The sequence below is a fragment of the Pongo abelii genome, chromosome 20 (assembly GCF_028885655.2).
Source record: "Pongo abelii isolate AG06213 chromosome 20, NHGRI_mPonAbe1-v2.0_pri, whole genome shotgun sequence".
Lineage (NCBI taxonomy): Eukaryota > Metazoa > Chordata > Mammalia > Primates > Hominidae > Pongo > Pongo abelii.
Genome location: NC_072005.2, coordinates 240,304 through 264,869, shown reverse-complemented (window position 1 = coordinate 264,869; position 24,566 = coordinate 240,304). Strand labels below are relative to the sequence as shown.

General features: G+C 59.3%; 2 protein-coding genes across 2 annotated transcripts; both read right to left on the bottom strand.

The window, feature by feature from the left end:
* Positions 1–1,281: 1,281 nt before the first annotated feature.
* TPGS1 (tubulin polyglutamylase complex subunit 1) lies at positions 1,282–12,586 on the bottom strand. The gene is made up of 2 exons (XM_002828352.4): positions 11,909–12,586; positions 1,282–2,048 (listed from the first exon to the last, which is right to left on the bottom strand). The coding sequence occupies exons 1-2, from the start codon at positions 12,280–12,282 to the stop codon at positions 1,514–1,516; spliced, it is 909 nt and encodes a 302-aa protein (XP_002828398.3). The 5' UTR covers positions 12,283–12,586; the 3' UTR covers positions 1,282–1,513.
* A 2,122-nt stretch (positions 12,587–14,708) lies between these two features.
* MADCAM1 (mucosal vascular addressin cell adhesion molecule 1) lies at positions 14,709–23,967 on the bottom strand. Its single transcript, XM_054541340.2, has 5 exons — positions 23,916–23,967; positions 22,854–23,138; positions 22,144–22,473; positions 18,298–18,654; positions 14,709–15,302 (listed from the first exon to the last, which is right to left on the bottom strand). Exons 1-5 carry the CDS (start codon positions 23,965–23,967, stop codon positions 15,103–15,105), a joined length of 1,224 nt encoding a protein of 407 aa, XP_054397315.2. The 3' UTR covers positions 14,709–15,102.
* Positions 23,968–24,566: the final 599 nt, after the last annotated feature.

Here is a 24,566-nt window from a genome sequence, read left to right as displayed (position 1 = left end):
CACAGGAACGGGCTGTCGGGACTCCCCTTTAACAGGAGACACTGAGGCCAAAGGAGTGAAGTCACCTGCCAGCAACCATTCGGAGCTAGGGTTCTGGATTCACTTTTTTTAAAAATTTTTTTGAGATGGAGTCTTGCTCTGTCACCCAGGCTGGAGTGCAGTGGCGCGATCTTGGCTCAGTGCAAGCTCTGCCTCCTGGGTTCACGCCATTCTCCTGCCTCAGCCTCCAGAGTAGCTGGGACTACAGGCGTCCGCCACCACGCCCTGCTAATTTTTTGTATTTTTAGTAGAGACGGGGTTTCACCATGTTAGCCAGGATGGTCTCGATCTCCTGACCTCGTTATCTACCTGCCTCGGCCTCCCAAAGTGCTGGGATTACAGGCGTGAGCCATCGTGCCCGGCCTGTTTTTTTTTTTTTTTTTTTGAGACAGGGTCTCACTCTGTCACCCAGATTGGAGTGCAGTGGCTCAATCTCGGCTCACTGCAACTTCTGCCTCCTGGGTTCAAGTTATTCTCCTGCCTCAGCCTCCTGAGTAGCTGGGATTACAGGCGCCTGCCACCACAGCCAGCTATTTTTTTTTTTTTTTTTTTTTGTATTTTTAGTAGAGACAGGGTTTCACCATGTTGGCCAGGCTGATCTCGAACTCCTGACCTCAAGTGATCCGCCGCCTTAGCCTCCCAAAGTGCTGGGGTTACAGGCGTGAGCCACCGCGCCTGGCTGGATCCGCTCTCGCAGTCTGAGAAGTGATTCTGGTTGGTGGTGGTGGGCACTGGGGGTTACCGGACGACCCTCCCCACCGGTGGTGAGTGGGAGGCCCTGTGCGTTCTAGAGTAGGCCGGGCGCAGATCCCAGCTGAGCCCTTGCTGAGGGTGTAACCTCCGCTGCCTGGGCCTGGGAATCAATCACATGAGGCACTTCAGTTCCTGGGAAGTGTTGGGGCTGTTGTCTCCCCAATGTCACTACCATCTGCCCAGCTGGCCTCTTCGTTTGACATCTGGGGAGACTGAGGTTCAGGGAGGATACCTGGGCCGGGCGGGGCTGGGGGGCCCGGGCCCTGCGTTCCAGAAGAACCGCCTGCTCTCCGGCCTCAGGCTCCGCAGGGCCCCGTGGGGCGTCCCCCTCCGCTGCTCCCACCAGGCCGGGTCCAGAGGTCCCGGCGTTTCCGGCCTCGAATCCAGCCTCCAGCCGCCGCGGTTCCGGGGCCGTGGGGGGCCTGCTGGGGAAAAGCGTCTTCTGCGGGCACCGGGGCTGGGAGGCGGGCGCGCACACACACACCAGCGTCAGCCTCGCAACAGATTTTATTAGCGTGGGGCAGGGGCTCCCGCGGGGGTGGAGGGCGGCCGCGGCGCTGTGTGGGGACGGGGCGGCTGCTTCCTGGGAGCCCCGGCCGCCTCCGCAAGGCTGGGCGCCTCGTTACGGCAGGCCCTCACCGGGGCGAGGGGAAGGCTCCGCGCGCCCCGCACGCGGGGACCCCCCCCAGTGCAGATCCCGGATCCGCGCGGCCCACGGGGCTCAGCCCACCGGCTTGACCTTCGCGATGAAGAGCGCGGCGGCCCTCTCCAGGAACTCCTCGCGGGTCATGGGCGCGCTGGGCCGCCGCCCCCCGACGGCGCGGTCCAGCGCCAGCGCCAGGCTGTCGGGCCCCAAGCGCGAGCCGGCCTCCAGGAAGCGCGCGGGCGCGGCGGCGTCGCTGGCCTGCAGCGCGCCCTCCAGGGTGTCCAGCACGGCCTGGCCCACGCGGCGGTCGGCCACGGCGGCGGCCGGGTCCTCCAGCAGCTGGAAGAGCGCGCCGGCGCGCGCCACGAACTCCAGCAGCACGAAGCAGGTGAGCGTGCCCGCGCGGAAGACGCTCAGCGGCACCGCCTCGTGATCACGGCACTGCACCTTGCGCAGCAGCGGCGCCACCACCTCCTCGGGGGCCTGGCCGTCCCGGCAGATGCGCCTGAGCAGTTCGCTGTAGGTGCGCCCATCCAGCCCCGGCCTCTTCCTGCGCCCGCCGGCGCTCAGGCACTCGTAGGCCACACTCACGTTGTTGTTGAAAGCGGCCCTGCGGAGACGGGGACGTTGGGGGCCGGCAGAGCCCTCGCGCCCACCCAGCCCCAGCCTCCCCTCCTCGCCAGGCCTATGCCCTAGCCTCCCCTCTCCCCCTACCCCCCATCTCCGGCCTCCCCTCCTCCTCACCCTCTATCCCTGCAGCTCCTCTCTTGAGCCCCCGCCTCCCTCCTCCCAGCCCAGGCCTCCTCCTCCCAGCCCCCTCCTAGCTCGGGCCTCTCCTCCCCCAGCATCCCCAGCCCTGGCCTCTCCTCCCCCCAGTATCCCAAGCCCAGGCCTCCCTCCTCCCAGCCCCTACCCAGCCCAGGCCTCCCTCCTCCCAGCCCGGGCCTCCCTCCTCCCAGCCCCTACTCAGCCTGGGCCTCCCCTCCCCACCCCACCAGCACCCCCAGCCTGGGCCTCCCTCCTCCTAGCCCCTACCCAGCCTGGGCCTCCCTTCCTCCCAGCTCCCACCCAGCCTGGCCTTCCTCCCAGCACCCCCAGCCCGGGGCTCCCTCCTCCCAGCCCCCACCCAGCCAGGCCTCTCTCCTCCCAGCACCCCCCAGCCTGGGCCTCCCCACCCCACCAGCACCCCCAGCCTCAGCCTCCTCCCAGCCTGGACCTCCCTCCTCCCAGCCCCTACCCAGCCTGGGCCTCCTCCTCCCAGCCCCCACCCGGCCTGCCCTCCCTCCTCCCAGCACCCCCCAGCCCAGGCCTCCCCTCCCCACCAGCACCCCCAGCCTCGGCCTCCTCCTCCCAACCTGGGTCTCCCTCCTCCCAGCCCCCACCCAGCCTGGCCTCCTTCCTCCCAGCACCCCCAGCCCGGGCCTCCCCTCCCCACCAGCACCCCCAGCCTCGGCCTCCTCCTCCCAACCTGGGTCTCCCTCCTCCCAGCCCCCACCCAGCCTGGCCTCCCTCCTCCCAACACCCCCCAGCCTGGCCTCCTCCTCCCAGCCCCCACCCAGCCTGGCCTCCCTCCTCCCAGCCCCCACCCAGCCTGGCCTCCCTCCTCCCAGCCTCCACCCAGCTCAGGCCTCTCCTCCCCGCAGCTCCCATCCAGCCCTGGCTTCCCAGCTCCAACTGGACCGGCCTCAGGGCCTCTGCAAGGGCCATGACACTGCTCAGATGTCGCCTCCCGACCCCTAACTCCTTTCCTCCTGTTTTCTTCCTAGTGGTCATCCTGTCTTACTCGCTGTCCCACATCCCTGTGAGCTTCATGTTTCCCACCAGAGTGTGAGCACATGCCCTCCAGGGCCGGACGTTCATCTTGGTTATAGCCCTGGTGCCTAGAACACTGTCCTGCACACAGTAGGTGCTCAGTAAATGTCTGTTGAATCAACCAACAGGCATCTGTCTGGGGCATCTGGCCCCAGTGAAGAAGGAATTAATGAAATCAACTGTAACCTAATAGTAGTAGTAACAAATTTTAAAATCCTCTTAAAGTTGCTGCAAAGCGTGACCCCCCCCCTTACACTCAAAAGAGAATGTTAACAGCCTGTCTTCTCTCTGTAGTTAGTGGACCTTATCTATACTCTCCAACTCCACATTCCTCAGTTTATTACAGGCCCAGCAAGTTCCTGCTTACCTCCCTAGCACAGCTGCAGGGTCACAAGACTGATAAGTTTAGGTTGTAAGACATGTTTTTCTCAAGATGTAAGAAATGTTGGCCAGGCACGGTGGCTCACGCCTGCAATCCCAGCACTTTGGGAGGCCGAGGTGGGAGGATCACAAGGTCAAGAGATTGAGGCCATCCTGGCCAACATGGTGAAACCCCGTCTCTACTAAAAATACAAAAATTAGCCGGGCGTGGTGGTACACGTCTGTAGTCCCAGCTACTCGGGAGTCTGAGGCAGGAGAATCGCTTGAACCTGGGAGGTGGAGGTTGCAGTGAGCCAAGATGGCGCCATTCCACTCTAGCCTGGGCGACAGAGGGAGACTGTCTCAAAAAAAAAAAATAAATAAATAAATAAAAATAAAAATAAATGCCGTAATGCTTAACTGCCTTTGTTTCTCGCCTCTGTAACTTACTTCCCGCCTCACGTAGTTCCCGCCTTACCATGTTTAAAAGTAGGAAAAGCCCTTTGTTCGAGGCTCAGAGTTTCTGGACGTATGTCCGGCTGAGCCGGTGATCACCTTGATAAACTCTCCTGAACCTTTTTCGGTCTCTCCAGTCTTTGTCCCGCAACACCAGGACCCTCTGGTCTCCCTCCCTGCAGCAGCAGCACCTGTTTACACGTGGCCAAATACTGTGCTCAACATTTAACACAACTGACATTTCTTTTTTTCTTTTCTTTTCTTTTTTTTTTATTTTGAGACAGAGTCTCACTCTGTCATCAGGCTGGAGTGCAGTGGCATGATCTCAGCTCACAGCAACCTCCACCTCCCGGGTTCAAGCGATTCTCCTGCCTCAGCCTCCTGAGTAGCTGGGATTACAGGCATGTGTTACCACACCCGCCTAATTTTTGTATTTTTAGTAGAGACGGGGTTTCACCATGTTGGCCAGGATGGTCTGGATCTCGAGTGACCTCGTGGTCCGCCCACCTCGGCCTCCCAAAGTGCTGGGATTACAGGTGTGAGCCACTGCGCTCAGCCTGTGCTGAACATTTAACACAGCTGACATTTTATTTTTTCTTTTATTTTTTTTTGAGACAGGGTCTCACTGTGTTGTCCAGGCTGGAGAGCAGTGGTACAATCAGGGCTCACAGCAGCCTCCACCTCCTGGGCTCAAGCGATCCTCCTGCCTCAGCCTCCCAAGCTGCTGGGATTACAGGTGACAGCTGCTGCTCGGGGCCAGTGGTGGTATTTCTCTCCCCACAATCCCCCAGACAAGGCCCCACAGTCAGCCTGAGGGTCAAATCCGACCTGCTGCCTGCCTTTGTAAATAAAGCTTTATCGGAACATAACCACGTCAGTCTGCTGACATGTGGCCTGTGGCAGCTTCAGACCAGAACCGTACAGCTGAATGTCAGGATGGAGGCTGCTGCGCACAGCTGAAATGTTCACTATCTGGCCCTTTACAGAAGAAGGCTGTCAGCCCTGCTGCCGGCTCTGGGGTGGGTTCGATTCCTTGCCCCAGTGAGGAGCCTGAGGCCTTACTCCGTGCTACTCGTCTGCTGGTAGTGTGACACACGCTCCCGTGGAGGGCACCAGGGAGTGGCCAGTGTGGGGGCCGCTGCAGGACCCTGGGTGGGCTGCTTAACCCTCCGGCCTCACTCCCCCCATCAGTTCCCGGCCAGGCCTCATGCTAGTGGCCTGTTACTTCCTCTGGGACACATAGGGAAACTGAGGCTCAGGCCAGCCCCCATGGTCTGGCCAAGGGTCCCAGAGAGGAAGTGGCCAACCTCAGGGCTTACGCTTTTCCCTTCTGGGAGCTCAGCTTCATGGTGAGGAGGGCAGCCTTCCCTCCGGCATGACCTGGGCACACGACTTCACCTTTCTGTGGGCCACCTGTGGTAGGTGCCGGGGAAGTGCTGAGCCAGCATGCAGTAGGTGCTCAGTAAATGCAGGGTTGGTGTGCAGTAGGTGCTCAGTAATGCAGGGCTGGTACACAGTAGGTGCTCAGTGATGCTGGGCCAGAATGCAATAGGTGCTCAGTAAATGTGGGGCTGGTGTGCAATAGGTACTCAGTAATGCTGGGGCGGTGTGCAGTGGGTGCTCAGTAAATGCTGGGCCAGCATGCAATAGGTGCTCAGTAAATGTAGAGTCAGCGTGCAGTGGGTGCTCAGTAATACAGGGCCAGTGTACAGTAGGTGCTCAGTGAATGCAGGGCCAGTACACAGTAGGTGCTCAGCAAATGTGGGGTCAGTGTGCAGTGGGTGCTCAGTAATGCTGGGTCTGTGTACAGTGGGTGCTCAGTAAATGCTGGGCCAGCGTGCAATAGGTGCTCAGTAAATGTGGGGCCGGGGCAGGTTGGTGTGCAGCAGGTGCTCAGTAATGCAGGACTAGTGCACAGTAGGTGCTCAGTAATGCTGGGGTTGTGTGCAGTGGGTGCTCAGTAAATGCTGGGCCAGGATGCAATAGGTGCTCAGTAAATGTGGGGCTGGTATGCAGTAGGTACTCAGTAATGCTGGGCTGGTGTGCAGTATGTACTCAGTAATGCTGAGCTGGCGTGCAGTAGGTACTCAGTAATGCTGGGCTGGTGTGCAGTGGGTGCTCAGTAATGCTGGGTCTGTGTACAGTGGGTGCTCAATAAATGCTGGGCCAGCGTGCAATAGGTGCTCAGTAAATGTGGAGCCGGGGCAGGTTGGTGTGCAGCAGGTGCTCAGTAATGCAGGACTAGTGCACAGTAGGTGCTCAGTAATGCTGGGGTTGTGTGCAGTGGGTGCTCAGTAAATGCTGGGCCAGGATGCAACAGGTGCTCAGTAAATGTGGGGCTGGTATGCAGTAGGTACTCAGTAATGCTGGGCTGGTGTGCAGTAGGTACTCAGTAATGCTGAGCTGGTGTGCAGTAGGTACTCAGTAATGCTGAGCTGGTGTGCAGTAGGTACTCAGTAATGCTGGGCTGGTGTGCAGTAGGTGCTCAGTAAATGCCAGGCGGGTACACAGTAGGTGCTCAGTAATGCTGGGCCGGTGCACGGTGGGTGCTTGGTGAATACGTGCCTCCCTGGTCATCACTGCTGCTCAGTTCAGGGCTTAGGGATGGACGTGCCATCTCAGCGAGCTCGAGGGTCAAAGCTCTGCTATGGAGGAGGAAACTGAGGCCCAGAGGCGGGAGGGCAGCGACCTGCAATTCAGCTCTGGGCCCATCTGGCTGTACGCTCCTTTTCCCTCCCAAGTAGTAAAGGCCCCATTTGTTGGCCCTTATAATCTGCTGAGCGCTTTTACCATCCATGAGGTCATCCCCAAAATGCGCTGGGGGCAGGCGCAGTGTCAGCGCGGCGGCCCGAGCTCCCATCACGCCTGACTTCACGACCGCGAGCCGAGCCCGGCTGACCCCTCCGCATGACCCAGCGGGAGCCGGACCCGGGCCCCTCTCATCAGGATCTGCTGTGAGGTCGGGCAGGCTGCTGCCGCCTCACAGCTCACACCCCAAACCTAGAGGCCTAAAACCAACAAGCATTTACTATTGTCACAGCGTCTCGGCGGCGGCTTTGCTGCGAGGCTCTGGCTTGGGGCCTGTTACGAGGTTGCCGTGGCCACATTCCCCCGGGGCTCGACGCGAGGCGGCCCACTCCCCCGCAGGGGAGCCCGCGCGGCTCTTGGCAGCGGCTGCAGGTGCTCCCTGGGAGCTGCGCGAGCGACCCCACCGCATGGCGGCTGCCCAGCCGAGCCAGCAACCCACCCAGGAGGGAGGGGGACACCACGATGTCCTTCGTGACCCGCCTCGGGGGCCACACTCTGTCCGTTGCCTCTGCAGTCCCGTTCCGGCTGTGCAGGGGGAAGGGACGGCACCAGGCCGTGAACCCCGGGAGCCGAGGCTCGCAGGGGCATCTCGAAGGCTGGCGACGGCAGCGCTGCTCCGCGGATCCCTCCGCCACTTCTCCACCCCACCGAGGGTGAGGCTCTGGGCCTTGCTTTGCCCCCTGAAACGTGCAAGGGGGCGTGGCCCACTTTCAGCGGGAATGTTATGAGCCATCGTGCTACTTCTCAGCCCACTTCTCTTGCGGTCATGATTGCAGGCGCGTGTCAAGATCAGACAAGCCCTTGGTGGGGGTGGGGTGGGGGGGTGCAGTGGCTCCTGCCTGTGAGCCCAGCACTTTGGGAGGCCGAGGCAGGAGGAGTGCTTGAGTCCAGGAGTTCAAAACCAGCCTGGGCAACATAGTGAGATCCCATCTCTACAAAAATTTAAAAATCAGCCAGGTGTGGTGACCTGCGTCTGTGGTCCCTGGTACTTGGAAGGCTGAGGTGGGAGGATCCCTTGAACCCAGGAGGTCAAGGCTGCAGTGAGCTGAGATTACACCGCTGCACTGCAGGCTGGGTGACAGCAAGAGCCTGGCTCAAAAAGAAAACTGGGCCAGGCACAGTGGCTTATGCCTGTAATCCCAGCACTTTGGGAGGCTGAGGCGGGTGGATCACTTGAGGTCAGGAGTTCAAGACCAGCCTGGCCAACACGGTGAAACCCCGTCTCTACTAAAAATACAAAAATTAGCTGGGCGTGGTGGTGGGCGCCTGTAGTCCCAGCTACTTGGGAGGCTGAGGCAGGAGAATGGCGTGAACCCAGGAGGCGGAGCTTGCAGTGAGCCGAGATCACGCCACTGCACTCCAGCCTGGGCGACAGAACCAGACTCCATCTCAAAAAAATAAAAAAAAACAACAACAAAAACAACTGGACATCCCCTGCAGAGTAAGCGAGAAGAGTTTTGGTTGTGTTGAAGCCACTGAGGTTTGGGGTTGTTGGTTCCTGTGGTGCTCGCAGCTTCTCCTGACAGGTCTGTGGGCCAGGATTACCCATTGCCATCCACCACCACTTCTGCACAAATTCTCTCCTCTCTGGGGGCGACAGCCCTGGTCCGGCTCCCCAAGCATCCACACGGCCCCTCGGTGTGCAGGGCTCTGTGCCTGGCCCAGGCCTGCCTCGGGTGTTCGTCTGCCCCTCCCAGCTGTGCACACTCTCCTTTTCTGCGCCTGGCCTTGTGCATCTACGGAGTGGGGGTTCTTGTGAGGACGGGAGAACAGGGCCGGAGCCAGGTGCTCAGGACAGCAGCCGGCATACGTGTGGGAGGCCCCACCTGCGCTTATTTCGGGCTGTAATTAGGGCTGCAGCTCAGTCACAGCTGCCTTGAGGGGCAGGAAGACACACAAAGAGGTAATTACAGCCTGGTGAGATCACAGTCATGATGACGGCAGGAGACAGGAAGGTGACAGCCGACTTCAAGGCGGCCATACCCGCCCCTCCTGGGCTCCCGGGCGGCTCCCAGCAGAATCATCAGGTGAGGGAGGAGGAGGAAGAGGAAGGCAGCAAGCTCTGGGCTCGGAGGAGGCCGGGGCTGGAACGTCAGCTCTGCCTGTGATGGTGGCCTCTGGGCCTTGGTTTCCCTGATTGCAAAATGGAAAGTGGGAGCCCAGCCAGGGCTCCGTCTGTGTCGGCTCCTACACAGAGCGGTTTGTAAGGCGTGTGAGCATTTGTTAATACAGGAAAGATTCTATTTATGGAACGTCTCCAGAAAGAGACACAGGAGCCACTCTGCACCTTAGACTTCTGCTTCCCACTCCTGCCCCCAGCAGACGCCGGGCGGTGTCTGGGACATCTGTGGTTGTCACGACTTGGGGAGCTCCTGGCAAGGAGTGGGTGGAGGCCAGGGACGCTGCTCAGCGCCCTGCAGTACCCAGGACGGCCCCCAGAGGACGAGTCGGGGGAACCCTGGCCCAGATCAGCTGGGGCTTCGTTTTCGTGCACGTTTTCCTGGCAGTGACCTGCAGGGGGCAGTGCAGCCCTTGCTGCTACGATGAGCACCGTGGTGGCTGAGGAGGCCTCCGGGGCTGCACTCTGGGGCTCTCTGACCCCAGCTCTGCCCTTGGTGGCCGTGTGGCCTTCAGCAAGTCATGTAACGTCTGTGCTCCAGGGGGCCTTGGAGACGACCAGGAAGGTGGCAGGAGGGGGATACTGTGGCTGCCGTCACCAGCCCTGGTGGCCGGAGCTTGCCATTTCTCAAAAGAAGGTGGCAGAGAGGATTTGGGGTGACTTCTCCCCCAGTCTACCATGGTGATGCTCTTAGGAGCAGCCCCAGTCAGCCCCTCAGCCTTTGGGCATCCACACGCTGGACTGAGTGGGGACAAATCTGCCAAGCTCTGGGCTTCTCTTCCTGACTGGCCAGGTGACCTCAGGGGTTCCTGACGGTCCAAGGATGGAGGGGCGGCCGGAGCTGCCTGCTGGGAGGACGGGAGCAGGCCTGGCTCCATGAGCACAGAATCAGATGCCATGCAGGTCTGCGCACCTGTCTTCTGCATTCCCCATTGGCTGTGTCTCTGGGGAGCCCAGGCGAGCCCAGGGCCGGCATGCATCTGCCACCAGCACCACCCTTGCCCTGAGTCCCTGCTATGAGAACTCTTCCAGCCAATGGCTCCACTCCTGTCCTGGGGTGACTGGTGCCCACCAAACTCATGCCCATCCAGAACCTCAGACTGAGAGCTTGTTTGAGACAGCAGCTTTGCAGATGTAGATAGTTGAGGTCACACTGGAGTAGGGTGGGGCCTAGTGGTGTCCTTATGAGGGAACACAGGACAGAGACACACAGGAGGCCATGTGACGACGGAGGCAGAGACTGCAGTGATGCGGCCACAAGCCAAAGACTGCTGGCCTCCACCGGAAGCTGGGGAGGCAAGGAAGGCTCCTTCCCTGGAGCCTCCAGAGGGAGTGTGGCCCTCCTGACACCTCGATTTCAGACTTCTGCCCTCCAGAACTGTGAGAGAATAAATTTCTGTTGTTTTAAGCCACTAAGTTGGAGGTAATTTGTTCCAGCAGCCCTCGGAAATTAATATAAACATAAATATCCTCATCTGCAGTGTCTATGGGGTGAATGGCTTGTGCAGTGCTCAACCTGAACAACCATACGTGGTGGGCCTGCTGTTGACCCCTTTTCCTCCTTGGGAGATTCTCTTCCGGATGTCCTGGGAGGCCATCTTCCTCCTGCTCCCCCTTCACCTCTGGTCTCACCTTCTCACCCTTTCTTGTGGGCTCTCTGGGCTAGGTGCCCTCAGAGTGTGGTCCTGAGCTCTTCTCATCTCTCCTGAAGCCTTCAGGACCCCTCCAGTTCAGTCTTCTGTCCTGGTCCCGTGTCTCAGTTGCAGACGCTTCTTTCTACCTTCCTGTCTCCAGGCTCCTCCCAGCCTCCAGCTTAATCCGCAAGTGGCTCTGGCAGCTTCTTCAAACCAGGGGCCTTCAGAGCCACTGGGCCACTGGAGCAAGTCTGCTCCTTGTCCAGGTCCCCAACACCCTGCCACCCTTATCTGAGTATGATCTTGGACACCTGTGCACCGTGACCGTGGTGGGGGGACACTCCCCGTCTCTCTTCTCCCCCCGAACTTCTCTGAGACTCTGGCGAGGGCTGCCATGGTCGGCGCTTATGCCCTGGTTATGAGGCTGAAAGGGCACCTTTGCTTGGCATCCTTCCCAGCCTGCTCTTCCCACCCCCTTCCTGGGTTCTCTTGGGCGCACCCCCTTATAAAATCACCTGCACACACAATGCCTACCTCAGGCTCCGCTTCTGGAGACCCCCCCTCAACAAAAGACAGCAGCCCATCCATCCCCAACGTCAACACATAGTCCTCAACCACCTTCCCTGGGCTCAGAACTGGCCCCAGCCAGGGGACACCGCGCGTAGGCACCTGCAGCCTCGCATGCTTCAGCCAAATTCCGTGGCTTTCCCGCCTCCCGTGTGTCCCACACTCAGGGTCTAAATTTGCATCTGCTGGGCCTCTTCCCTGCAACCCGCCACGCACATCGCCAGGCTCTTCCAGGAATCCCCACCTGCCCGCTGGGAGCCTGTCCCCTAAGGTGGGGGCCCTGGGTGACTGCGCTGCTCTTTGTAAATATTCACATTCTGGCCGAATGTACGGGGATGCCATGAGGCTGCTAACGAGGCGACTAGGAGGACCTGGCTCGGGGGCTGGCTCTGCGACCTCGGGCCAAGTCCTCTCTGAGCTGCATGATTTTGAAAATCATGAACTGCAAGGGGAAACTCAGCACCTGCAAAAAGGCATCACAGAAGGCGAAGCCGGCCAGAAGGCCGCATGCAGCGCGCTGTCCAGCGTCGGACCCAAGCCCGGACCCTCCAACCCACCTTGTCCGGTCCATCCCAGCCAAGAAGGCACCGCGGACTACAACTCCCAGCAAGCCCCGGGCCCCCGCGCCGGCGCTGCGGGTAGGGATCCGCGCGGAGCATGCTGGGAGTTGAAGTCCGTCGCCGCCCCACCCGCCCAAGCCGGCCCGCTGCTCACCTCTGGGAGTGGTGGGCCAGGCGAAGGTGCCACAGCGCGCGGCCCAGGCGCTGCTGCTGCAGCAGGAGCTGGCCCGGGGGCTCCCCGGCGCCGCCGTTTACAGGCGAGCGCAGGCCCATGTTCTCGAAGTAGTGAGCCAGGAAGGCGATCGGCTCCTCGGGCCGCGCCTCCAGCACCTTCAGCAGGGCCGCACGTAGCATTTCCGTCACGCCGACCTGCCGCAGGAAGTCCTCCTCGCTCTCGGCCGCCCCCGCCGCCCGGGATACCGACTGGCGGCCGCTGTCCGTGAAACCTGCCGGCGGTGCTACCGCTTGCCGCCGCTTCTCCACTGCCGCCATCTTCGCTGAGGGCAGCGGGACCGGAAGCACCGCCATATTCCACTGTGGGCTAGAGCCCCCCCCAAGGCGGCCATCTTGATTAAGGGCAGAGGGCACCGGTATCCCACTGGGAGACTTTGGGAAGTGACAAGCGCACGCTACCACTTTCCTTGTGTCCTTATTGGCACTCTCTCTTCTCCTCCCTCTTTGTGTGTATTGATTGGTTCTCCTGGCTTTGGCCTCGGTCCTGAATTTTGCCAGACTCCAAAATGGCTGCCTCGGAAGTGCTCCGTTTCTGGCACGAAGCCCGATTGCTTGCCATTTGGGTGGTGAGCGAGTCCTTCATTAGCATGGTCTCCTAGCAACCAGTCTCCCTGGTTACCAGAGAAGCCTGACGGAGCATGCGCGGGGCTGGACCTGCCCAGGACTGCTGGACCCAGCCTCGCGCCCGGCCCCCAGACCCTTTTCTCGTGTTCATCTCTGAGCCTTGGTGCTGGGGTCGAGCTCAGCCTGGCCTTCCGCCTAACTCAGTCAACGTCTGAGTGCGTAGCTCACCTCGTGGGAGAAGCCCCCTCCCCAGCTCCGCTGCAGCTGCGCTGAGCCCCTATTGGCGGCCACCCGGGCGAGCATCCCAGGCTGTTACCCCCCTGACCGCCAGAGGGAGCTTTCTGACACCGCAGCCTCCAGAGCTCTAAACTTTCCCAGGGCTCCCCAGTGCCCCGGGGCTGGCACCTGCCGGCCTCCAACGCCTGACCTCGCTTCCAGCCGCCCTCCCGCCCCTCCCAACCCTCCGCAGCCCCCAGCCCACCTCAAAACACAAGCAGTCTCCTCCATAAGCCGCCTCTCCGTGTGTTTCCCCAGGCAACCTGGATGTATCTTCCCTCGTTTCTCCCACTGCTTTCGGGGACTCCTGGTTAAGCTTCTCACCAAGGAAACCACTAAGCCCTCGCGTTTTCCCGCCCCCGGCAGAGCTTGCTGGGTGCCGTCCCCGTCCCTCAGGGGCGTTGCCCCGGGCAGGGGGCAATGAGAGCTGTTTGCGGGGGCCATTCCACCATCCTCCGACCACAGGACTCTCTGGCGGGCAGACCAAATGCCCTTTGTAAAACGTAAGGTAGAGGTTCCTCTTCAAATGAGACTTTCCTCCCCATCTAATTAGGAATAAATACTAACTTCTCTTAGAAGCAAAATTTATTCAAAGACCTGTGGTAGGCCGGGCGCGGTGGCTGAAGCCTGTAATCCCAGCACTTTGGGAGGCCAAGGCGGGCGGATCACGAGGTCAGGAGATCGAGACCATCCTGGCTAACACGGTGAAACCCCGTCTCTACTAAAATACAAAAAATTAGCCAGGCGTGGTGGCGGGCGCCTGTAGTCCCAGCTACTCGGGAGACTGAGGCAGGAGAATGGCGTGAACCCGGGAAGCGGAGCTTGCAGTGAGCCGAGATCGCGCCACTGCACTCCAGCCTGGGCGACGAGCGAGACTCCGTCTCAAACAAAAAACAAACAAACCAAAAAAAGACCTGTGCTAACATTCTTTGTTAATTAATTGTTAATGTTATATTGAATATATAATGTAATAAAGAAATCAATGTACTTTATGTTCTTAGCTCCCACAATGTAGCCTAAATATTTGCCTGGCATGCTTATACTGGTCCAAGCAAGCATTAGGTCATAGTCTGTTCCTCTTCCTTTTTTTTTTTTCTTTTTTTTTTTTTGAGAAGGAGTCTCGCTCTGTTGCCCAAGCTGGAGTGCAGTGGCGGGATCTCGGCTCACTGCAAGCTCCGCCTCCCGGGTTCACCCCATTGTCCTGCCTCAGCCTCCCGAGTAGCTGGGACTACAGGCGCCAGCCACCGCGGCCAGCTAATTTTTTGTATTTTTAGTAGAGACGGGGTTTCACCGTGGTCTCGATCTCCTGACCTTGTGATCCGCCTGCCTCGGCCTCCCAAAGTGCTGGGATTACAGGCGTGAGCCACCGCGCCCGGCCTCTCTTCCTTATTTGAAGGTGTTTTTACCTTTCTCAGCATTCCACAAGCTACTTCTTCCTTCCTTTGTTCTCCTCTGCCTTTGCCTCTTTTTAAAAGTTCCAAGCTGCTAGCCAATCGGGACAAATACAGAATGTGAGGTCCCGTTCCAGCCAATGGAAACCGGACACAGCAGTAGGGTGGACACATCAGGTTATAAATGACCCTATCTCTTTTGTTCTGGATACTCTCGTGGCAAAACTGCTGGCGAATGTACCCTTTCTGCAGAAAGTAAAACAGTGGCCTTGCTGAGGAAATTAAATTTATATTCAAGTGCTATTTCTTTACGGCACTGGGGAACAAGCATTTCTAACACTTTATTCTACAGCCCCGGACTGTGGAATGAGGGAGATGGAGCCATCAGGGCAGGGCCCACAGTCAACCCTCTGCTGTCCGGAGCCCTCAGACCTCTCCTCTCCACGGAGTGGGTGTCAACTGAGAAAAATGACACGTTTCTATCATTTTAGGAGGTTTATTTGCCAAAGCCTCAGGAGGTCCTGACGACAGGGGCCCAGGGTGGTCGGGGCACAGCTTGGTTTTACGCATTTTTAGGGAGACATGAGACATGAATCAATATATGTAAGAAGTATGTGGTTCCATCCAGAAAGGCGGGGACCACTCAGGGAGGAGCTTCAGGTCACGGGTAGGTGAGACAAACGGTGGCCTTCTTTTGAGTTTCTGATGAGCTTCTCCTCCAAAGGAGGCGATCAGAACATGCAACCATCTCTGTGAGCAGAGGGATGACTTTGAGTAGAATGGGAGGTAGGTTTGCCCTGACCAGTTCTCAACTTGAAGGGGTCCAAGCTATTTTGCTTTCACAGGGGGAAGGGCTGGCCACTCAGGAGGGGCTGATCCCGACCTAGCCGGTCCCCCTTAACCCAGCCCAGGCTGACACCTGGGGCAGAAACCTCAGAGAAGCTGGTGGGTGGGTGCCGTCCTCAGCCAGGTGCCGGCAGCGTTTCCAGAGGTGGTAGGTGGGCAAGGCCAGGAGCAGCAGTCCCAGCACCGCACTGCTGGTCCACAGAGCCGCGGGCAGCTGGTCACCCGCAGGTTTGGACGCTGGGGAGAGAGAGCAGGAGACCCCGGTCAGAGCCCTCCAGGCCTCTGCAGGCTTGGGAAGGGAGGAGCCCCTCAGAGGCTACATGTGCTTCCAAAGTTACCACGTACCCTGAAATTTCACAAAGGACTTTACCATGACCCTTTCGAAATGCGCACAGCACCTTAGAGTTTAGAAATGGGCAGTCCAGGCCGGGCACGGTGGCTCACGCCTGAAATCCCAGCACTTCGGGAGGCCGAAGCGGGCAGATCACGAGGTCAGGAGTTCGAGACCAGCCTGACCATGGTGAAACCCTGTGCCTACTAAAAATACAAAGTTAGCTGGGCATGGTGGCAGGTGCCTGTAATCCCAGCTACTCGGGAGACTGAGGCAGGAGAATCACTTGAACCCAGGAGGTGGAGGTTGCAGTAAGCTGAGATTGCACCACTGCACTCCAGCCTGGGTGACACAATGAGACTCTGTCTCTCAAAAAAAAAAAAAAAAAAAAATGGGCAGACCAGAGAGAGGACGGCTCACCACCATGAAGGGTGCTGAGCCTACAATCTGTACTTTGAAGACTTAGTCTGGGGAAAAAGGAGAAATGTAATATATCTCCTTCATACTATTTTATATTGATTACCTGTTGAAATGATAATGCTTGGGATATATTGGGCTCTGTGAAATGTATGACCACACCTTTTTTTTTTTTTTTTTTTGAGATGGAGTCTTGCTCTGTCCCCCAGGCTGGAGAACAGTGGTGAGATCTTGGCTCACTGCCACCTCTGCCTCCCGGGTTCAAGTGATTCTCCTGTCTCAGCCTCCCGGGTAATCCTCAGCTGGGATTACAGGCACACGCCACTACACCTGGCTAATTTTTGTATTTTTAGTAGAGATGAGGTTTCACCATGTCGGCCAGGCTGGTCTTGAACTCCTGACCTCAGGTGATCCTCCTCCTCGGCCTCCCAAAGTGCTGGGATTACAGGCATGAGCCACTGTGTCTGGCCAACACTTTTTTTTTTTTGAGACTGGGTCTTGGTCTGTCACCCAGGTGTGATCTCAGCTCACTGCAGCCTCAACCTCCTGGGCTCAAGTGATCCTCCTGTCTCGGCCTCCCAAAGTGCTGGGATTACAGGCATGAGCCACCATGCTTGGACCGACCACATCATTTTTACTTTTAATTTTTTTTTTTTTTTGAGATGGAGTCTTGCTCTGTCTCCCAGGCTGGAGTGCAGTGGCGCAATCTCGGCTCACTGCAAGCTCTGCCTCCCGGGTTCATGCCTTGCCTTTACTTTTAAATTTGAAATTACCTGTAGGAAGTAGAAAAGTTCCTCTTCAAAGCTCATCTTGGTTTACAAATAAAATAATAGACATAGACACTAGAAATAATAGCTTCTTACTCTAAAGCCTCCTATCAGCTATTAGTTCTTACACTTTAGCCCAGTTAGTTGCTTGGGCTTACCCAGGCATATCTGGAGAGTCCCAGGCAAGTCTTAGCTCATAGCTTATGCCCCTTCCTTATTTGGAAATGTTATTGCTTCCTTAAACCTTTCGTAAGCAACTTCCTTTCCTTGTTTGTCCTCTTTCGCACTTACCTATTTAGGAAAGTTTTAGGTTGTTAGCAAACCGGGTATCAGTTTAAGACTGTGATGTCCTGCTCTAGCCAGTGGATGCAGAACACAGCAGTAAGGGCGACCCAAATGTGTAAGGGATAAATATGTCTGCTTTTCCTTTGTTCAGTTGTGCTCTCGCCATTGTTCCATCTACGATGAGCACCCTTTCTGCAGAAAGTAAAAATGGCCTTGCTGAGAGAATTAAATTTGTTTGAGTGCTATTTCTTTGTGGCATGGGGGGACAAGCATTTCTAGCATTACCTATGTGGGCCGGGTGCAGTGGCTCACGCCTGTAATCCCAGCACTTTGGGAGGCCGAGGCGGGAGGATCACCTCAGGTCAGTCGTTTGAGACCAGCCTGGTCAACATGGTGAAACCCCATCTCTACTAAAAATACAAAAATTAGCTGGGAGTGGTGATGGGTGCCTGTAATCCCAGCAACTCAGGAGGCTGAGGCAGGGGAATCGCTTGAACCCAGGAGGCAGAGGTTGCAATGAGTCAAGATTGCACCACTGCACTCCAGCCTGGGGGACAGAGCGAGATTCTGTCTCAAAAAAAAAAAAAAAGGAAAGAAATTACCTATGTGGCCACATTCTGTTTCTGCTTCTATTCCAAAGATTGTCCTATCTACAAGGCTTAGAGTTTACCAGGTGCCTTGACATCTACACAGTCCCTGACGTTTACAAAAAGGACCCACAGTTAAGAGAAGCTCACTGGACAGACGGGGAAACCGAGGCTGGACAGACAGGGAAACCAAGGCTGGACAGACGGGGAAACCGAGGCTGGACAGATGGGGAAACCGAAGCTGGAGAGACGGGGAAACTGAGGCTGGGCAGACGGGGAAACCGAGGCTGGAGAGACGAGGAAACCGAGGCAGGGCAGATGGGGAAACCGAGGCTGGAGAGATGGGGAAACCGAGGCTGGGCAGACGGGGAAACCGAGGCTGGACAGACGGGGAAACCGAGGCTTGGCAGATGGGGAAACCGAGGCTGGACAGATGGGGAAACCGAGGCTGGAAAGACGGGGAAACCGAGGCTGGGCAGACGGGGAAACCGAGGCTGGACAGACGGGGAAACCGAGGCTGGGCAGACGGGGAAACCGAGGCTGGAGAGACGAGGAAACTGAGGCTTGGCAGACGGGGAAACCGAGGCTGGACAGACGGGGAAACCGAGGCTGGAAAGACGGGGAAACCGAGGCTGGGCAGATGGGGAAACTGAGGCTGGACAGATGGGGAAACCGAGGCTGGGCAGACGGGGAAACCGAGGCTGGGCAGACGGGGAAACCGAGGCTGGAGAGACGGGGAAACCGAGGCTGAGCAGGGCAATTTCTTGTCTAAAGTCTTCATCCAAGGAATCTCTCGCTCCCAGCCCTTCCCGCCACCCTCCCTGCCCCCAGGGACCAGAACTCACAGCTTGTTGGGATCACTTCTCCCTGCGTGGGCCCAGCCTGGGAGATCTCAGGGCGGCGAGTCCTGGTGGAGCCTGGGCTCTTGGGGGTGTGTGTGGAGCCCTGCTGGGGGACCGGCTCCGGGGAGGTCGTGTTGGGAGGCTCCGGGGAAGTGGCGTTGGGAGGCTCCGGGGAGGTGGCGTCGGGAGGCTCTGGGGAGGTGGCGTCAGGAGGCTCCGGGGAGGCGGTGTCGGGAGGCTCCGGGGAGGCGGCCTCAGGAGGCTCCGGGGAGGTGGCGTTGGGAGGCTCCGGGGAGGTGGTGTCGGGAGGCTCCGGGGAGGTCGTGTTGGGAGGCCCCGGGGAAGTTGGGCTGTGCAGGACTGGAAACAGAGTGAGGGTTTTTTTCTCTGCTGCCCCAGGCCTACCTCTCCTGCCTCAGTCTCCGCATCTGGGTGAAGGGCTTGGACCAGAACCTCTCCAAGCCCCTTCCCTGGACCACACTGGTGAGTCACATTTCCACATTTCCATTTATTCTTTTTTTTTTTTTTTTTTTGAGTCAGAGTCTTGGTCTGTCACCCAGGCTGGAGTGCAGTGGTGCTATCTCGGCTCACTGCAACCTCCACCTCCCGGGTTCAAGCCATTCTCCTGCCTCAGCCTCCCAAGTAGCTGGGACTACAGGCACCCGCCACCAAGCCCAGCTAATTTTTTGTATTTTTAGTAGAGACAGGGTTTCACCGTGTTAGCCAGGATGGTCTCGATCTCCTGACCTCGTGATCCACCAGCCTCAGCCTCCCAAAGTGCTGGGATTACAGGTATGAGCCACCGTGCCCAGCCTCTTTTTTTTTTTTTTTTTTGAAACGGAGTTTTGCTCTTATTACCCAGGCTGGAGTGCAGTGGCACAATCTCGGCTCACCACAACCTCCGCTTCCCAGGTTCAAGCGATTCCCCTGCCTCAGCCTCTGGAGTAGCTGGGATCACCGGCGCGTGCCACCACATCTGGCTAATTTTGTATTTTTGGTAGAGACGAGGTTTCTCCATGTTGGTCAGGCTGGCCTTGAACTCCCGACCTCAGGTGATCTACCCGCCTCGGCCTCCCAAAGTGCTGGGATTACAGGCGTGAGCCACCGCCCCTGGCCTGGTTTTTTTTTGTTTTTTTGTTTTTTTTAGAGATGGGGTCTCACTCTGTCATGCAGGCTGGAGTGCAGTGTCGTGATCATGGCTCACCGCAGCCTTAACGTCCCAGGCTGAAGCCATCCTCCCCACTTAGCCTCCTGAGTAGCTGGGACCACAGGTGTGCAATACCACGCTCAGCTAATTTTTAAATTTTTTTGTAGAGATGGGAGGTCTCGTATTTTGCCCAGGCTGGTCTGGAACTCCTGCGCTCAAGTGATCCTCCTGCCTCGGCTTCCCACGCCCGGCCCACGTTTCTGTTTCTATTTGGCATGCTGTTCTAGTTGATAAAGCCCAGAATTTGTTGTTGTTGTTGTTATTGAGATGGAGTCTCGCTGTCACCCAGGCTGGAGTGCAGTGGCGTGATCTCGGCTCACTGCAACCTCCGCCTCCTGGGTTCAAGCGATTCTCCTGCCTCAGCCTCCTGAGTAGCTGGAATTACAGGCGCCCGCCACCACGCCAGGCTAATATTTGTATTTTTAGTAGGGACCGGGTTTCACCATGTTGGTCAGGCTGGTCTCGATCTCCTAACGTCATGATCCACCCACCTCAGCCTCCCAAAGTGCTGGGATTACAAGCGTGAGCCACCGCGCTTGGCCACATCTAATTTTTGTGTTTTTAATAAAGATGGGGTTTCACTATGTTGGCCAGGCTGGTCTTGAACTCCTGACCTCAGGTAATCCACCCACCTCAGCCTCCCAAAGTGCTGGGATTACAGGTGTGAGCCCGGCCTAAAGCCTATAATTTATAAAGTGCTTTGAAATCCACACGGTCCCTGAAATTTACAAAGGACCCACGGTCAGGGAAGTCCACTGGACAGATGGGGAAACTGAGGTACCACAGTGGGCAGGATGGGAGTCCGGGCATTCCAGGGCCCCCACTCACTGGCAACATCACCCCAGCAGCCTCCTTAATCTCCACGTGCCTCAGTTTCCTCAACTGTCAAAGGGGTGAGAGTCACCTCTTTGGGCTGCCCTGAGAGTGAGTGGGTCCCGCGTTTATTATGATGGGCTGTGGACGGAGGAGAGTTGGGAGGAGGCTGGCGTGGAGACAGGAGGTGCTTGGGGGCTTTCTGCTCTGGCCTTCTGCTCCATCCTCTGTGGGACTGATGGGGAGACTGAGGCCCGTGAGGGCCCGTGTTCTGTAAAATATCCCTCAAATCCAGCCTCCTCTCTGCCCACCCCAGCCCCACGCCCACCACCAAGACCTCCCGGGTCCATCCCCGGGAGCCCTTTGCTTGAAACTCACGACCTCACATCCATTAACATGGGTATCAGGGTGCCCCGTGGGAGGACAAATCCCTCTTTCTTTAGTGGGAGAAGCCGGCAGGGGCTTCGGGATTGGACAGAGCGTGAAGGGAGCACCGCCTGGGCCCCAGCCCACATTAAATGTCTTCATCCGAGCATTCAGCAAGGGTTTATTGAGCACCTGCTATGCCCCAGGCCCTGTTCTAGCTTCTGTGGGGGAGACACAAGATTTCTACCTCGGGAACCACAGTGGGAGAAGGTCATGGAAAAGAGAATGTACGGGACTGGGGGATGTCAGATGTCATCCAAGGTGTCAAGAAACAAAACGGAAGGGAAAGGGGGCTCACACGCGTGTGCGTGTTTGTACACGCGTGTGCCTGTGTTTGTACACCCGTGTGCTTGTGTGCCTGTGCACGCGTGTGCACGTGTGCCTGTTTGTACACGCGTGTGCACATGTGCCTGTTTGTACATGCGTGTGCACGTGTGCCTGTTTGTGCACGCGTGTGCACGTGTGCCTGTGTTTGTACACGCGTGTGCACGTGTGCCTGTTTGTACATGCGTGTGCACGTGTGCCTGTTTGTGCACGCGTGTGCTTGTGTGCCTGTGTTTGTACACGCGTGTGCACGTGTGCCTGTGTTTGTGCACGCATGTGCTTGTGTGCCTGTGTTTGTACACGTGTGTGCTTGTGTGCCTGTGTTTGTACACGCGTGTGCACATGTGCCTGTTTGTGCACGCGTGTGCTTGTGTGCCTGTGTTTGTACACGCGTGTGCACATGTGCCTGTTTGTGCACGCGTGTGCTTGTGTGCCTGTGTTTGTACACGTGTGTGCGTGTGTGCCTGTTTGTGCACGCGTGTGCTTGTGTGCCTGTGTTTGTACACGTGTGTGCTTGTGTGCCTATGTTTTGTACACGTTGGGGATCGGGGGTTGACCCTTTAAACGGGAACCCAGGGAAGCCTCACGGAGGAGGCAACATTCTACAGAGACCTGAGGGGGAGGAGGAGAGAGCCGTGGAAAGATCCGGAAGAAGGGTATTCCCCGCAGAGGGCAGAGCCGTGCAAAGGCCCCGGGGCAGGATCACGCCTGGCGTGTTGGAGGAACAGCGAGGAGGCCCGTGTGGCTGGAGCAGAATGAGGAGGGGGAGAAAGGGTGGAGGGAGGGCAGGAAGGCGACAGGGCAGGTCGTGCAGGTTCCTGTGGGCCCCGGGGAGGGCTTGGGCTTTGACCCCAAGGCAGGAGCCATGGAGCGCTGTGGGCAGGGAAGGGGTGGGACCTGTGCTGGGGGGCAGGTGCTCGGCAAATACATGTTGCGTTGATGAACGTCGCTCTGGCTGCGTGGGGGAATCCAGTCCTCCCAGCGCCCCACAGCACAGGTGCTGCCCCCCCCCACCCCGTCCCGAAGTGCTTGTCAAGGCTGGCGAGCGGGTGGGTCTCCAGGGCACCCAGCGGACTCACCGGGGATGGCCTGGCGGTGGCTGAGCTCCAAGCCAGGCAGCCTCATCGTGGCCTGGCAGTAGAGGGCGGACGGGACAGGGGTCCCCAGGGGCGGCAGCCGCCAGCGCTCTGTCACCCTGAACAGCACGTCCTCATCCCCCTGGGGCTCCTCCTCCTCCTCCTCCACCTCCGGGCCCAGGGCCTGCGCCCCCTCCAGTTCCTGGCCCCCCACGAGCAGGGAGAAGGAGAGCGCGTTGGGGTCCACGGGCGTGACCTTGTGGGCCGTACAGGCCACCTCCGGGTCACCAGGCACCAGGGCTTCCGGGGAGACGGTCAGCTGGTCCGGGAAGGCTGTGATGGAGGGTCGGGGGTGAGGGCTGAGCCCAGAGTCAGGACTGGACAGGATGGAGGGGCCGGAGCCCGGAGGGGCTTGGAGCTGGGGCCAAGGATGCGTGGGGGCTGCTGATGAACAGGCAGCGGGGACGGCCTGTGCGCAGGCCCCGTGGCCCCACCCTGGGAGGCTGGAACAGACTGGAGGGTGGGCCAGGGCCGGCCCTGGGAGGGTTGGGGTGAGCTGGGGGGAAGCGAAGGCTGGGGACCTGGGTTCGGGGAGCTGTGCATGGAGCTGGGACCGGGCCTGCAATCTGGGAGGCTTCCAGGAAGAGGTGGCATAGGGAAGGAGCCGTGAGTCCAAGGGTCAGAGAGAGGCAGGGCGCGGGGGGACGCCTCACCGTACACAAGGAGCCGCACGGTGTGCTGGAAGGTGCGGCCCCCGCAGGAGCCCACGCACACGCGGGTCCCGGCCGCCGACAGCGAGGCGTTGCGCACGGTGAGGACGCTGCGGCCCGTGTCCGACTGCACCGCGCCCAGGCTGGTGTCCAGGCCCCGCCACTGCACCGCGGCCCCGCGGTCCGCGCAGGTCAGGCGGCAGGTGAGCTGGCGCGAGGCGCCCAGGGCCACGGCCACCACCGGCTCCGGGGGCTCCACCTGCAGGGGCTTCACCTGGAGAGACTGGCCTGCGGCGACCGCGGCTCTCGCTCAGCCCCGCGGAGTCCCGGACCCCGCCCAGCCCCCTGCCCTGCGTCCCGCTCCACCCCCGGACCCCTGCCCCGCCGCTACCCGGACTCCCAGGCTCGGTCCCTGAACCCCGCCCCGACCGCCGCCTCTGCCCCTGTCCCCCGAACCCCAGCTGCCTGGAGCCAGTTTCGCTGCGGGTCAGAGGGCCGCGCGGAGCCCCCCAACTTCCCCTCTCAGCCCCTGCCTCCTCCGAGCCCCCTCCTCTGGCAGGATCACCAATCACCCCCTCTCTCGGAGCCCCTTAACTCTGAGCACCCCTCCTCTCTCCCGCGCCCCCTCCGAGCCCCCTCCTCTCCTGCGCCTCCTCTTAACTCCCTCCTCTCTCCCGCGCCTCCTCCCCGCTCACCGCGCCCCTTCCTCTCTCCCGAGCCCCCTCCCCTCTCCCGAGCCCCCCCTCTCTTCCGAACCCCCTCCCCTCTTCCGAACCCCCTCCCCTCTCCCGAGCCCCCACCTCTCTCCCGAGACCCCCTCCTCTCTCCCGGGCCCCCTCCCCTCTCCCGGGCCCCCTCCTCTCTCCCGCACCCCCTCCTGTCTCCCGGGCCCCCTCCTCTCTCTGGAGCCCCCTCCCCTCTCCTGAGCCCCCTGCTCTCTCCTGCGTCCCCTCCCCTCCGCGCCCCCTCCTTTCTCCTGAGCCCCTCCTCTCTCCTGAGCCCCCTCCTCTCTCCTGAGCCCCCTCCTAACTCACTCCTCTCTCCCGCGCCCCCTCCCCTGCTCACCGAGGAGGAGCCCCAGAAGCCCCGCCAGCAGGAGGGCCAGTCCGCAATCCATGCTCAGTCCCCTCTGTCCCGAGGCCGCGGGGAAGCCGCTTAAATAGAGGCGCCCACTCCTTCCCGCCGCCCCGCGACCCCGCTCCAGCTGCTCCCCGGGGGCTTCCCAAGGGGCTTTCCTGGCCTGACCCCCGACCCTGGAGGCGGCAGAGAGGCAGGGGCTGGGGGCCAAAGATGGGGCGGGGGCCCCGGGGCCACTCAGGACGGGCGGGCAGGAAGGTCTGGGTCTGTTCCAAGCCTCATTTTCAGGGACGGGAAGATCGCAGACGGAGGCCGGAGGGTCGAGGTCAAGTGTACAGAAGTGGGACAGAGGCTGGGCAGCGCCGCCCCCACCCCGACGGCGGGTCCCCTGCACTTTCTTTTCTTTTTTTTTTTTGAGTTTCACTCTTGTTGCCCAGGCTGGAGTGCAATGGTGCGATCTCAGCTCTCCGCAACCTCTGCCTCCCGGGTTCAAGCGATTCTCCTGCCTCAGCCTCCCCAGTAGGTGGGATTACAGGCATGCGTCACCACGCCTGGCTAATTTTGTATCTTTAGTAGAGACAGGGTTTCTCCATGTTGGTCAGGCTGGCCTCGAACTCCCGACCTTAGGTGATCCGCCCA